This window comes from Terrapene carolina, unplaced genomic scaffold (genome assembly GCF_002925995.2).
Source record: "Terrapene carolina triunguis isolate 2854851 unplaced genomic scaffold, T_m_triunguis-2.0 Scaffold69, whole genome shotgun sequence".
Classification (NCBI taxonomy): domain Eukaryota; kingdom Metazoa; phylum Chordata; order Testudines; family Emydidae; genus Terrapene; species Terrapene triunguis.
The window spans coordinates 11802332-11817171 of record NW_020664420.1 but is presented as its reverse complement, the minus strand read 5'-3'; the positions used below and the strand labels follow the sequence as shown (position 1 = coordinate 11817171).

At 37.4% G+C, this 14840-nt stretch overlaps 1 protein-coding gene across 1 annotated transcript in view; it reads right to left on the bottom strand.

The window, feature by feature from the left end:
• Positions 1 to 14840, bottom strand: part of DCC (DCC netrin 1 receptor) — a 902832-nt gene that overhangs the window by 103443 nt on the left and 784549 nt on the right. Inside the window, exons 16-18 of the mRNA XM_026649009.1 lie at positions 12469 to 12564; positions 8501 to 8739; positions 2066 to 2204 (exon numbers count right to left, since the gene is read on the bottom strand). Of these exons, the coding sequence (XP_026504794.1) occupies positions 2066 to 2204; positions 8501 to 8739; positions 12469 to 12564 (474 nt within the window). The remainder of the gene's footprint in view (positions 1 to 2065; positions 2205 to 8500; positions 8740 to 12468; positions 12565 to 14840) is intronic.

The following is a 14840-nucleotide window of genomic DNA, read 5'->3' as shown; positions in this document are numbered from 1 at the left end:
ATGCTGAGGCGAGGCAGCTCATTGGCTTGACTCAAAAGCAATTCTTCTGAAGAGCCTCAAGGAGGGAAGATGAATAATTTATTCTAAACACATATAGAATTTAATAGAAAATACTAATCATTCTGTAGAGCAGAGATACTCAGACCTCAGTGGTTCAGAAGCCAAATTAGTGATCAACATTACCCAAAAGAACCACAATAGTGTGAATTCATTGTTTCATTTATATATTTTATACATATTATTCTCACAGCAAATAAGTGAATAACTGAGTGCAATTTGATAACTTAATTGGTTAATAACATAGTAAAAGCATCCTGACTGGTTAATAACTTAAATTGGTTAATAATTAAATCACACAGTGTTTTAATATCAGGTACTGCAAAGAACCTCAGGAGACACTTTAAAGAGCCACTTGTGTTTCACAAGCCTCAGTGTGAATATCACTGCTGTAGAGCATTGCTTCAATAGAATTCTATACTTTGGGATACACTTCACCATTAATATCTGTATGACAGTTAAAAAACAAAACTGAGAGAAAAGGTATCATTCTCTATTTTTTTAAGGGAGAACAGAGTAGAAGGAAAATAGAGAGGTTGGGACCTGTCAAGCTCCTTAGCTTCCTTTTCCTTGCAGACAGAAATAAAGGTCCCAGCCAGAGACCTCCTAACTCTACAGCCCTATTAATAGATGTTCATTCAGCTTCCTGGAGGTGTTATCTTACAATAAATATTACATGACTGCTACCCAAGCAATACTTTTCCTCAGAGTCTGAAGTAGCCATCATAGTTGTATTCCTGAGAGACCCCACTGAGCATCTGAGGCCAGCAGTTACATAAAATCCTTAATGCCTAATATCTATTCAACAATATACTAATAATTCTAATAATAGAGGAAGAATAATGGTGACTAGTAGGGGACTGAATACAGAAAGAGGTGAAGATAATGGGAGTGTCATCCAAGGCTTATATTCTCATTCCCATTCTGGGCTCGGGACTGTAGGCTTTTGTCCTTCAGGGGATAAGGGGGGCACTGGGGCTTCAATCCCCACAGCGCATGTTGGGGCTTAAGCCTCCAGCCCCGGTGCTTCCCATGGGGCTGAAGCCCTAAGCCCCGGGGCTCCCACAGGTTTGAAAATATTTAATAGAGCTCCATTCTGGTGGGTTCTGGCTGAATTTAAACCCTGGTGTCATCCAAGGAGCCTCATCCATCCAGGCAGGGAGCCTCTTACATGAGACAAGAAGTTCTACAGGTAGAAAGTTTGTATCTGGAAATAACATGCAATTTGAAGAGCCTGCTCAACTTCGTTGTACATTTTTTGTTTAATTTTGTAGCTGTACCAGCTGCTGTAACTTCAATTCAAGATCTTTAATCCATCTATGTAATGTCCACATACAGACACCTCCAGAGCCCGCAGAACTGCACGTATACAATATAGTGAATAGAACTGTGGGCCTTTGGCTTCAAAAGCATCTTCACCTCTTCAGCCAAAAAGAACCTCTATTAGCTGGTATCAGTACTTGATCCATTCCCAGAGGCACTAGAGGGCTAGGACAGAATCACGCACACTTGAGCCAGTACAAGTAGCCTTTTATAAATTAATAAATGAGAGAGACTAACAAAGCTGCCATCCTAGTCATAGAAGACTATTTCCATCATTGTTTTCATCTGATTTCAGTTTTCTTTGAAAACTGAATACCAACTAGGTCACATCATTAATGAAAAAGATCTTTGAAGCTCACTATATTTATGATCCATATTATTAGAAACATGCCATTTACTAAATTCCAACATCTTGGTTTTGAGTAACTTTAGAGGAGAATTAAATGTCTGCTGTTTTGTTGCGCATAGAAAAAAGTGAAGAAAAGAAATTTAGCTTTTAATATACACTGTTGATTTATTTTGCTGGCATGAAAGTTGACAATGATACCAACTATATCAGCAGAAGTTCAGTAATTTCAATATATTTTGTCAGTTCCAGATTTTAAAAATTCCTAAATATCTTTTACTAATATGGGCATCTTGAAACAAAATCACTTTTTAAAGCTCTCAAAATATCTAGACATACCTGCTTCATATGTTGTGGCATGTGCAGTCATGCTCCACGTGCTTGACCTTCGACCTTTTGTTACCATGACAGAGAATTCATACATAGTGTTTGGCTTAAGGCCTATTACACTATGGCTCAAAGCTGTTGTATCTGCTGACTACAAAAGGGGGGAAAAAGAGGAAAACAAATATATGTTTAAGCAAGTAAAACTTGAAAAATGCAATCCTAGAAAACTAACTTCCATACACACTTTCTCCATATAACAGAGAAAATGGAAGAGCATAATACAGTAACACTAAATTCCTTTTGTAAGCATACTTTTCTGAGGACAGAAATAGTCTTGACACTGTAGCATGTATTTGAGTGGAACTATTATTAGTACACCTCTACCCCAATATAATGCGACCCGATATAACAGGAATTCGGATATAACGCGGTAAAGCAGTGCTCCGGGGGGGCGGGGCTGCACACTCCGGTGGATCAAAGCAAGTTCGATATAACGCGGTTTCACCTATAACACGGTAAGACTTTTGGCTCCTGAGGACAGCGTTATATCAAGGTAGAGGTGTACTATAAATAAGATAGTAAACTTGCTTTCTATAATTTAGACAGATCATTAAGTTATGGAGATGCTCCTCCCCAAAACCTGTTTTTCCACACAAAGGAATTTGTGATACAATCTTTCAAATGCAAGGAGAATAAAATGGAAGCTGACACTGTGTCCTCCATTTGTGCCCTTATGCACAAATATCTGCATAAGTTAAAGACTCACATTATTGGGCTGCTTTGCTCTGTGCCACAATCTTAATGTTGCATTTAAAAGAATTTTTGACTTAAAATTTGTGTCCCTTTCATATTATATCACTCCCCCTGCCCCTCCACCCCCCAAATGTTTAGTGGTCTCTAATGGAAGTTTACAAATACATATTTTCTGACTAGAATGGTTCTAACTAAGGCGCTCTGGTCTTTCTAAGTTTCTTGAATGAATATGTATTTAATTTCTTATAAAAACTAGAACTGTTAAGTCTTGTATTTTTGCTTGTTTAAATATGCATTTTGTTTGTGTATTATATTTTAAATATGCTTTATTTATCTGGTTCACTACAGTATGTTGAGAACAGGTATATAAACTAATATTGATGTGTATATTACATTTTTATAATGTAGATTTACCTGATCTCAGCCTGTTCTAAGGAATGACTTAAGAGACACAGCACATTTTTATCACATGAGTAGAGCCAGAGGAAAATTGCAGGATAAAACTGGTGAAAACTGAATGAAACCAAAACTGTATTTTCAGAGCATTATGGAACCCCATCATATTGGGCCCAATTTCTGAAGAGTTAGGCACTTCCAGTGAGGTGTTGGGAGCATCTTTCGTGCCCACTCACAGCAATGAGACTTGAGCGCATGCCACATCCACTATAACATGCGATCTTGGCTCATTTAACTGAGCTATAAATCTTTAATTTGTGCGATATATCTGATGGCCTAAAATCGACCAAATGATGCCTGAGCCACTGGAGAGGGTGAGTGAAATTTACGCCCAATTATGCAAAACTTCTGACTTTCGTCATCAGAATGGATCCTTTTTCACTGTTTGGTAGGATGTGTTTGGAACTATGCAGCTCTCTGGTATTCACCAATAATGTCACCCTCGTGTTGACATTAATCATCAGCCCTAAAGATGCAAGTTATATCTTTTAAAATGTTACAATTAGCTTCCAAGACTTTGTTTTGCTACTCCACAAGCATTCACACTGAGGCTTTGCACAGCAGTTAAACAAAGAAGCTTCTGTATTCAGAGCCAAATTCCATCATCTTTATACTCATTGGGAGAAATCCTAGCCCTATGGAAGAGAATGAGAGATTTGCAGTTGACTTTTTTGAGACTAGGATTTCACCCATTGAGTAGTCCCCCACTCTGTGAGTAATCCAAGTGAAATCAAGGTGTCAACTCATGGAGTAAAAGTGGCAAAATTTGACTATTAGCATGAGGTTTTAAACTATGGGACAGATTTCACTGTGGTGGGACGTACTGTTCACCATAAGTAGGTCACTGACTTAAGTGGGACTATTTGTGGAATAAGGTACTATACAGCATGACTGAAGGAAGCTAAATCTTACAGACAGCACTGCAGAAATCAGAGTTATATTGGTAGGATGGCCCTTGCAATGATCGTTGATGGAAGATGACCAAGGGAGAGGCCAAAGATTCAGTATTTGGACTAGATATAAGCTGACCTTATGGAGACCAATTTTCATGACAGCCAGGCATACTATCATGAGTTCCGGAAAAAGGCTATAAAAGCCGCCGACCCCAAATAGGAAAGAAGAAGAGGAAGAGGAAGAAGAGCACTATAGAAACTAAACTTTATTTTTTTCAAACTTGCTCAGATATTTCACGTGCTCAGGATGAAAGGACAGGAATAAAACAAAGGACAGGTCTCCACTACAGCACTACACTGGCACAGCTGCGCCCCAGTGGTGCATCTGGTGAAGACACGCTATGCCGATGGGAGAGTGCTCTCCCACTGGCATAATTACTCCACCTTGGCGAGAAGCAAAAGCTATGTCAGCAGTAGAGCATCTCCCGCCAACATGGCGCCAGTGTGGACAGCGCAAAACTTGTGTCACTCGGGGTGGGGAGGGGAGAGTCTTTTTCACATCCCTGAGTAACCTAAATTATATTGACTTAGGCTGTAGTGTAGACCTGCCCAAAATGTTTGGAAAACAGGCTGGGGTTGAACATATTCTGGACAAAATAGGCTTGGAGTGAACATACATTCATTGTGACTTTTTTTATTTAAATTAAAGTTGCGAGATTGCTGCTTCTGGCTGACCTGAGAATAATAAAGGAATAGACTAGTGCAGGGGTAGGCAACCTATGGCACGGGTGCCGAAGGCGGCACGCGAGCTGATTTTCAGTGGCACTCACACTGCCCAGGTCCTGGCCACCGGTCCGGGGGGCTCTGCATTTTAATTTAATTTTAAATGAAGCTTCTTATACATTTTAAAAACCTTATTTACTTTACATACAGCAATAGTTTAGTTATATATTATAGACTTATAGAAAGAGACCTTCTAAAAACGTTAAAATGTATTACTGGCACACAAAACCTTAAATTAGAGTGAATAAATGAAGACTCAGCACCCCACTTCTGAAAGGTTGCCGACCCCTGGACTAGTATGACAGATATTGCAACTGTATGCAGCATCTTTGGGGGAAACATTGTATTAACATTGTATACATACAATCCCTGTGGGCCAGGGATTGTATGTCTGACCGTGTTCTACTCCATAGGGGAGTGTTACCGGAGTTGCTTCAAGAACTAAAATAGCGGGGGGTTGAGAGGAGGGGGAATTATTAAGGTGAATCACTCACAATGTAAACTCATGCAGAGAGGCACCACTCCCTGGGGAGATTCAATCTGGATTTTCCAGAGACTAAGAGACAAATACATGGCTTTTGGCATTAAAAAAGCTGTGTTTAAATTGACTCTGAGCCTTCATTCTGATCCAGCTAATGGACAGGACTTTCTGTCCAAGGGCCCCAACCCTTGCAGGTTGGAAAGACTTTGGCCCTGCTAGGGCCTCAGAAGATTGATGGGTGACTTCTGGTAAGCTTTTCGCATGCAGATAGGAACTTATTGGGTTTTGTATGTTTTCTCTTAATGCTTTTACTGTAAGAATAAATGTGCTTGCCTAGAGAGAGCTGTGTGGTAACGTGTAACTGTTAGCAATACACTGTTCATAGCCCTCAGAGAAAAAGCAACAGAGTGGCTTTCTCTCTGAGGCAGAGTGGCTTTAGGCAGAGTGGCTTTCTGGGGTATCAGAGTGTAAGGCAGGGAGTTGTGGAGCCTTAAAACCTCCAGGCAGAAGGGACTGGGACAAGGGTCCCTGCCCAGAGACAGGTGAACACTGGAGATCTTAGGCCTGAGTGGTCACTCTAAAGTGGACCATGGAGGAGGGGATACAGATGCAGTTACTTGGAAACTGTGACAACCAGTTCACGACATTTCAGCTACAGATTGGCTAAACTAAAAAAATAAACCAAACCAACCAACAAACAAAAAGCCCAGACTCTTCATCCCCCAATTTAAATGGAAAAAAAGCAGATTTGGAGACGGTTTTGAGTTCCGGATCAACTCTAATTTCCATACTTCTCCTTCCAGCTGGAATCAACATTAGTCAGCTCTTTTGTTGTCCAGTTCATTAAAAATAACGCTATATGATCATCTCACCTTAAGTTTTCCCATCAGGCTTGGTTGCCCATATAGTTACTTTATCTAGACCTATGCCTTTGTTTCCAGCCTTGATCATACCTAGAGTTCCTTCCTATATCTATGTGCCGTAATAAGTTAGTTTCTTCAATGAGTTCCATTTATCCATTTTAACAGTTTCCCAGCAAGGAACAGGGTGATGACAGGGTGGGATGTCTCAGGCAAACATAGCTAACCTGTTAAACTCATTTTACATAAGTCTGGTCACCTGTCTATACTGAGATGACACTAATAAAGCTACCTTTATATATATTTTTTGGCACTTGCAATTTTCCACTGGGCCTGCACGTGATGAACATACAGTGACAACGTGGGCAATTTCATAATTGTCTAAAGGTCCCAATAAATAATGTTGTGCTCTTTGGATCCTTGCTCTTACTATAGAAACTAAATTAATAAAACTATGGCTTGTTCTACTGTATTCCACATTTTACTGGGAATGGGAATAAATCTCTCAATGGGTATAATTACATCAAAATACAAAACGACACTATTTCAGAAGTCTTAATTCTTCTACACTGGAGCTTACTACACTGCCAACAAGCTCCTGGTGTATGCTACATAAGCATATAAGAATTTGGTGATCTTAGGGTTTAACACTGTGGCCCAGAACAGGGCTATCTGAGGTTGAGATAGCTATGATAGTAATTGTGACACCACTCATTCTATGATACACTTGAAAAGATGTTCAAGATGTACTGTTATATAGTTAAGCACCTTTAACTAGTAACTCTTAAGACATTTACGATCATCAGCATCTACAGCTAAAAGACAACTGGCCTGATTCTCCTCTCTCTTACACTAGTGTAAATCAAAAGCAGTGGTTACACCAGTGCAAAACTAGTGTAAGCAACAGGAAAATTAGGACCACTGAATGAAATTCTGGCAGATGTGTTATGGTCACTACTAGAACAATCATGTCCAGTAGGGGGAGTGAGAAAAAAGAAGTTTCCGCTATTATTTTGTCTCCTTTCAAAATCCACTGACACAGGGATCCAGCTCAGTCTAAGAACAAGAACTAGATTTGAAAGGTATTTAGGCGCGGAAAGATGGAGATAATTCTCTAGTGGGATTTTCAAATGCACCTAGGTCCCTAATTCCATAAATATTTTTTAAAAATCCATCCCTAAATCCACACGTTTCTAATCACCATTTCATTTACTCACTAATGGCCCTGTGATGGTAATAGGAACAATCTGTACTAGAGAGTTATGTCTGGGGTGGTGACCAGTCACTTACTGGTGAACATATTTGCAGTGTATATGTACAACTATTGGGAACAATTGCATGTTGATGAAGAATATAGCCCCATATAGGCAGAAAAGTTAACCAGTAATTATGACATGGCACGGCAGGAATGGTGAAGCATGTTCACCAGGAGTGATTTGGATATTATAAGATGCAGTATATGAATTGCAAAGAGTCCTGTGGCACCTTATAGACTAATAGACGTATTGGAGCATGAGCTTTCGTGGGTGAATACCCATTTCCAGATCCAGACTAACACGGCTACCCCTCTGATACTTGACAGTATATGAATTGACCATAGTATGTAAATTGATAGAGTTTATTTTTTCAGGTTAGTGATTGTCACTTTCTGTTCTGTACAACTGCCAAGCATTATTAAGTATTAATTATTATTATTATTTTCTCTCCTATCCCAGATATATTTTTATATTGTTTTGTTGGCATTAGTGTTTGAAAACATCTTTCATTTACAGGCAGTAGGATATTACAGGCTACTTCCAAATTGAGAAGTTTTCTGTTCACCTGGTGCTTTTTGAGTGTTTGTTGCTAATATAATAATGCAGGGATTTCCAATGGTGTGGTTGATTTGAAATTGGCATCCCAGTTTCATTCTTGGACATTATGCTGTCCAATCAATGACTTTCTAACTTACATATGATATGTAAAATTAAAGATCAGAATCTTCAACAATTAGATTTTTAGTGTGGCATTTTCAGGCCAATAAATACTCTTTTAAAAAAACTCCAAACGATATATATTTGTGACCCTATTAGATGTTTGCTATTCAGGACAAATCTCCCATTGACTATACTGGGAGTTTTTCCTGAGTGAAGTACAGAATAGGTAGATTCAGCTTATAGTCAAATAAAATATGAACACAAGAAATCGCAGATCATCAATTCATATCCCTTTATAACTTCACCTTGTATTTAGCACTTGTAGAATAGCTGGTTCTCCAACGGACAGTGTAAAAGCGAACCTCAGTAGTCTTTTGATTCTTTGGGACAGAGTTGTCTGCCCAGATGACTCTCACTGCATCATGGGTAAGTGCAACAGCCTGGACACCTACTGGTGGGAGCATGGGGGTGGAGATATCTGGGACTGAGGTAGGGAAATCATCAAGCAAAGGATAAAAATCAACTTCTAATGGATCAATGGGATCTGGGTCAAAAACCACCAAATGAGCATTCAAAAAAAAATGAATAGCAGTTAAAACAAAAACAAAACAAAACAATCACCAGTGGATACACATCACAATGGGTTAAATGATGAGAGGGGAACAGGAGAAGAACAGAAAGAGAGGCATTAATTGAAAAATTTAATATATATATAATATTTCACTTACATTACTGTAAATAAAGGTAACTAGCAATTAATATTATTTTGCATGGCTTGTTCAAATACTTCCAGGTGTGCTTTCTTTTCTTGGCTCCAAAATGAAGTTGAAATGCATTGTTTCTCTTTAAAATGATTTACTTTGCAATAAAAAAAATTGAAATACATAAAAGATACATTATTAAAAACATGTACAAAATAGTGTCATTTTAAAAGACACTCTGATGTGTGTAGGAGTTACCTATGCTTTTCTCTCTCTCTCTCTCTCTCTCTGCAGCTTCTTTTGTTCTTTTAATGCTATTCAAAGGAGCACTTCTACATCTGCTTAAATATTTGTCAGGCAAAAGAGAACATAATTGTAATGCTAAGATGGAGGTCCACATTTGTTGATTTAATAATGCCAGCATGATAAATGTGTGCATCCAGGTATGGATATGTGGATTGTTGTTTTCACCTCTGAGTGTGTTTCCTCGAGACATAAGCACACTTCTTTTATGCATTTGGTGATCATGCTGCCTTCAGACAGATCAATAGACTGAACATAATGGTATGCAGTGGTAGGTGAAGTTAGCACAACACACAGGCAATCTGTAGTAGGTTTTATTACACAGAAAAGTTTGCTTCCATTTCCAAAAATGCAGTTCCATATTGGAAAGCCATACTTGGCAGTTAGCCAATGCTATCTAGAACATCATGGGCCTGATTCTCTTCTCACTTCATTGTAATTGAATTGACTTCAACAGAATTAACCCTGACTTACAATGTGATAGAAGAATTGGATTGCATGTGGTCAGAGCAGAGTTATTATGTTAAAATGTTACCTTTTAAAATATATATATGTATTTGCAATTTAAAAACAAGATTATGATTTTACCAACCAAAAATTTCAGGTTGCAGTAATTATGACACAGTACACAGAACCATATTTTTTGCAAAATAACAGACTATGTAATTAATCAAAGCACAAATTAATCTGACATTTCCCGATTGATATTACTTCAGTTTGTCAGCTCTATATGTATTTCAAACTGCTGACACTCTTTGATCACATTTTTTTTTGTAATTTTGTAATTAATTATTTAGGACTTCAGGAGGCCACAGACTTTGGAATAAAAAATACAGGAGAAAAGCATGTTTAAAATTTATGATGAGCAACTAGATGAACCCTTTAATGCTGTTGTTGTTGCTGCTTCATTCATCATCAGCTTCTCTAGAAGCTTGAACATAGATGCTTGGAGAAATAGAGCAATCTGGTTGTTCACCTACAGATCCAAAATGAATTTGGACATTCTGCATAGCAGGTTGGGTTGAAACTTCTTTGCCTATTCACAAAGAATATTGCTACTCTTAAGATTTCAATTCCCAGTTCTAAACTGCAATTTTCAAGGAGATTTGTCTACAAGCTGTGACATAATGAACACTTTTCATTTTTGTTTCTTTTTTGCTTACATAGTTAATGCTGTAAGGTAATATACATTTGGTATTTTGGCAAATAAAACACTGCATCTTTCTTCTTTCCCCATAGTGACATACTGAATTCTGAAGGTCTGTTGTACAGAGGATTATGAAGAAAGACTAGGTCTAGCAAAATAAATGATTAGATTCAACCAATCAAAATAATTCAGTTCTTGAAACATGCCATCACTTAGCTGAGAAACAGTGGAATTTCTATAATCCTTTGGTGTCTGAAAATAGGTCCCTAAACACTTCTTCCACTTTTCAAAACAGAGTTATTTGCTGCTGTTCATGTTCGGACATCTGTCATTTAGATATTGCATACCTTTGATAAAAAAGTTTCTGCTTCCTTTAATTCTTATTTTGCTTGTCACATCATTTGAGATTATATGTTATACACACACACATTTCTATATCTGTCTCTATATATACAATTCTTATGCACTGAAATAAATACAATAGTTAAATTTTCTTTTTCACTCAGGGCAAGTCAGTTCAACAACCACTCAGGGAGTTCAACTAAAATGTTTCTCACTTTGCTGAACGTAGTTTTTGAAATGCTCTTCCATGAATAACCCAATGGTATTGACTCACTCCAGAAGCCGTATCCAGAGGGGTAAGAGATTAGATAGGAAGCTCCTTGTTAGAGTTGCTCTTAGAAGTAAAAGAGAAACTGCAAAGTGGCATACAGTACTTGTATAGAGTCCTTGGGTCAAGTCACCACAGTAGAACCCAAGCTTGACAGACCTTTTTCACATCAGGATAACATTTCATTTCTGAGAGGTCACATACATACATACATACAGAAAAAAAAATTCCCCACAGGCTACACATAGATAATTCTTGATCTAGCATCAACACGGGACAAAAGGTAAAAACAAAAACAAAAAAACAAAACAAAACAAAACATGGATTTTGAACCAAGTTCATCAAATAAAGATTTCAAAAGACACATACATAATCTCACGTGCCGAGCAGGACCCTTGTAGATACCACATCAGAAGTGATATTAACAATGTTGAAGCCACATGCTCACTGCTATGTATTACATCTGGATATGGTTTCTCACAGTTGCCTTTGCTTTTACACTGAATGTTTCTCCCCACCTTTGGGACTTTCCAAGATTTCTTAGGGGAATACTTCACAAACACATATGGACAATGGATGGTTTTCCATTTGGAGCCAGAGTGCTGCCATTTGATTTAATTATCCTTAATGGTTCACCCTAGTCAGTCTGTCTGTTAATGGTCCTTTTGCTCTCAGTGACATAAGCTTCCTTCCTTTGAGGAAGTTCTTAACATGGTGGGTGAAACACAAGGAAAAACTACCAAATGATGGTGTTACTCCAGAGGAAAATCATTTTTGTTTTTGTATTTATTCTTTTTATCAGCTCTCTGCAGTCTTACCCACTCATCCCCAAAACCTATACATGCACAAAGGTCTGATTTGACCAACGGAACCCTAAACTTAGTGGAACTCTGTTTTTTGTACCAAGAATACATCTATGAAAAAAAATGTTGCATGGTAAGTGAGTAGCCTGATTACTACTGGGTATTCTGTTTTGTGTGAGTTTATATCATCATTAATTGTTTGCAATACTTTCCTTCATCTTATCTGAGACCTGGCTATCTGACCCTATCTATGTCTGTGACTATTCTTGGCTTTAATTAATTAATTTCAACTTAGCAAAAATTATAAGAGATACAGAAAATAATTAAATTCTGTGCTTGATTTGTGACAGCAGCCACAATTTTAACCTGATCTTCAGATATTCAAATTGCTCTGGGATTCATGCTGCTCCCAAGCCAACTCAATGAAACTACTAACGGATGTGCAAGCATTACATTATTTTATATCAGCTAATGAAAATTTACTGCTGTAAAATATATTTCAGGAAAGTGTAATTAATTCATTATCTTATAGCCATGTAGTTCAACCATTTAAAATGGGGTGGAAAAAATAATCTGATTTATTTTAGCAGAAACTTGGATGTTGAAGAGCTTTTTCTTTATTGGCTTCCCAAAACAGTTTGCCTAATATGTACGTAAGGCTAATGATAACTGATATGGAACAAAATAAGAATCAACATTTCCAACTCACCTGTCAATGATCTAGTGGTGGCACTTTCATAGAGAGGGACTCCTTCACCCACGTTGTTAAAGGCTTTTAAAGAAATTACATAATGGGAACTTGGCTCTGCAGGCAAAAACAAACAAGGCAAAACACACATTGTTAAAATCAATGCTCTGAATCAGACTGGATTAGCATTTTCATGAAAAATAAATAAAATATGTTAAGTGAGCGCTTGTGCAAACTAAACCAACGGCTCGTAGAGCTGCTTAGAAAGCTGTCACGTTTTTGCTTTCATTCCATTCAGGCTTCTAATTTAGGGCCAACCTTATAGTCCTTTCTCAGTCTTTAATCAAAGTTCCCATTTAAGTCAATGAATGTTTTGCCTGAGTAAGGACTGCAAGCTCAGCCTTTTCTTCTATAAGAAGTAACCACTGACGCACAACTCTGCATGGAGATTCATTCAGTTCACACTCCCCCTGCATGTTGTATGGGGTCTTGCTTCGTGTCACTGTGCAGCATGGATTAAACGGTACATCAGGAATTGGATCCACTGGCCCCTATATGGAAGGAAAGTTGTCAGTACAGATGCTATGGTTGCCATTCAATTTCAATAATTGGAAACATTCCTTTTCCCCAATCCCTGATGAAGTCCCCAGCTCACCACCCAGGTACTCAGGCTGGGTATTTGGGGAAGGATTTGAGGCCAAGATTTTAAGATCACTAACTATATATCTGATTTGTTTTTTGTATGTCAGTGCATTTTAAATGCCGTCTCCCTCCTCCCCCCCCCCACCTTTTTGCTGGAGATTTTGTTCTGAACCAAAATTCGAACAACTCACAAACCATTATAATTGCTATCTTGCTGATGAGGAGTATATCTCACTCCTTAACTCCTTTGTGACAGAAAATACATTGGTAATAGCTATTTTACTACTGTTGATCTTACTAATATTGAGAATTTATCAAGCCTTGAGCTATATGAATAATGCTGGCATCCTGACTTGAAGCTCAGGCATTGTATATCACTCTGGTGTGCAGTTAGAGATTTATAATTTCCTAACTGTTGTACTAATGAAGACCACTAATCATCCAGGGATATACATCCAAAGCTATCCAGCTATTCTGGCTATGCTGTAAATGTGTGGGATGTGGAGGACAGAAATACTGACAAACAAGAATTAACTTTTGGCAACATGAATATTCTTGGATACCGCTATGTGTCATAGATTGCAATAGGAATATTCTAAATATATCCCCGAAAGAAAAGAAAGTAAACAGAGTAGGTCAGTTTCGTAATGCTTTTTGCTACTGTTTTCAGAAGAAAATAAAACATTCTCCTGCATGTTCCCATGTTATATCTTGAGGGCCACATTTTCTTCAGTAGGGAAGTTGGTTGTTATTGTATTGATGTAAATTTTAACCAAGAATGCTGCATGCTCACATATGGACCAAACATAGGGATCCACTTTCTTGAGATTCTTTATTTCGCAGAAACAAATGCTTTAAGTGAGAAGACATGAATTAATGTTACGTTACAAAGGAATTGCTGTGGAATTACATATTTTATCCACATTAAAATTAAATGAGTTAGGAATGATAAATGTTATTATACTAAATACTGAATGAAATAACAATAATTAACAATGTATTGTATAGTGTTGCTAGTACCCCTGAATTTTGTAATTAATATTATGTTGAGCAGAAACTGTGACTATTTGTTTAATATTCAGGTAGATACCCTGTTCATTTCCAAAAAGAGCTAAGTTTTTAAAACTGGCTAATGAATGACTGGAGCATTATCCATTAATAATGCTCTACACTAAGTGTTCCATGGTTATTACTTCAATTGGTATTCACTGTAATATAATTTGTCATGATGAAATTATTTAATATTCATGGAGACATAATATAAAAATATATGTGATTTCCGCGATGCACTAGCTTATTATCTTAGATTTCTAATCTTTAGGGGTACCTGACTTTGTTAATCTTTAGGTTCCATATGAAGATATGGTAGTTGTTATAATAAAAAAAAATTGCCTGATATTCTGCAACTTTTACAGTACGATTCTACGTTATTCTCTGAAAAGAAACATACTATGTGATCTACATGTCTAATCAAAACACATCTTGAACTTCCAATATTGACTACTTGAAATTAATTGCTCACAAATAATCTACTGACCAAAAATTATTCCTAGGAATTATTTGGAAAACAATTTCAAACAAATTCTTTGCAGAAAAATGTGATCTGTTCACAGAAAATCCACAAACAGAGGCTATATTCATCAAACACATTCTTCCTTACAACTGTCTATCGAGCTCTAAATGATTATCCACCATCCTTTATTTACACACACACACACACACACACACACACACACACACACACACACACA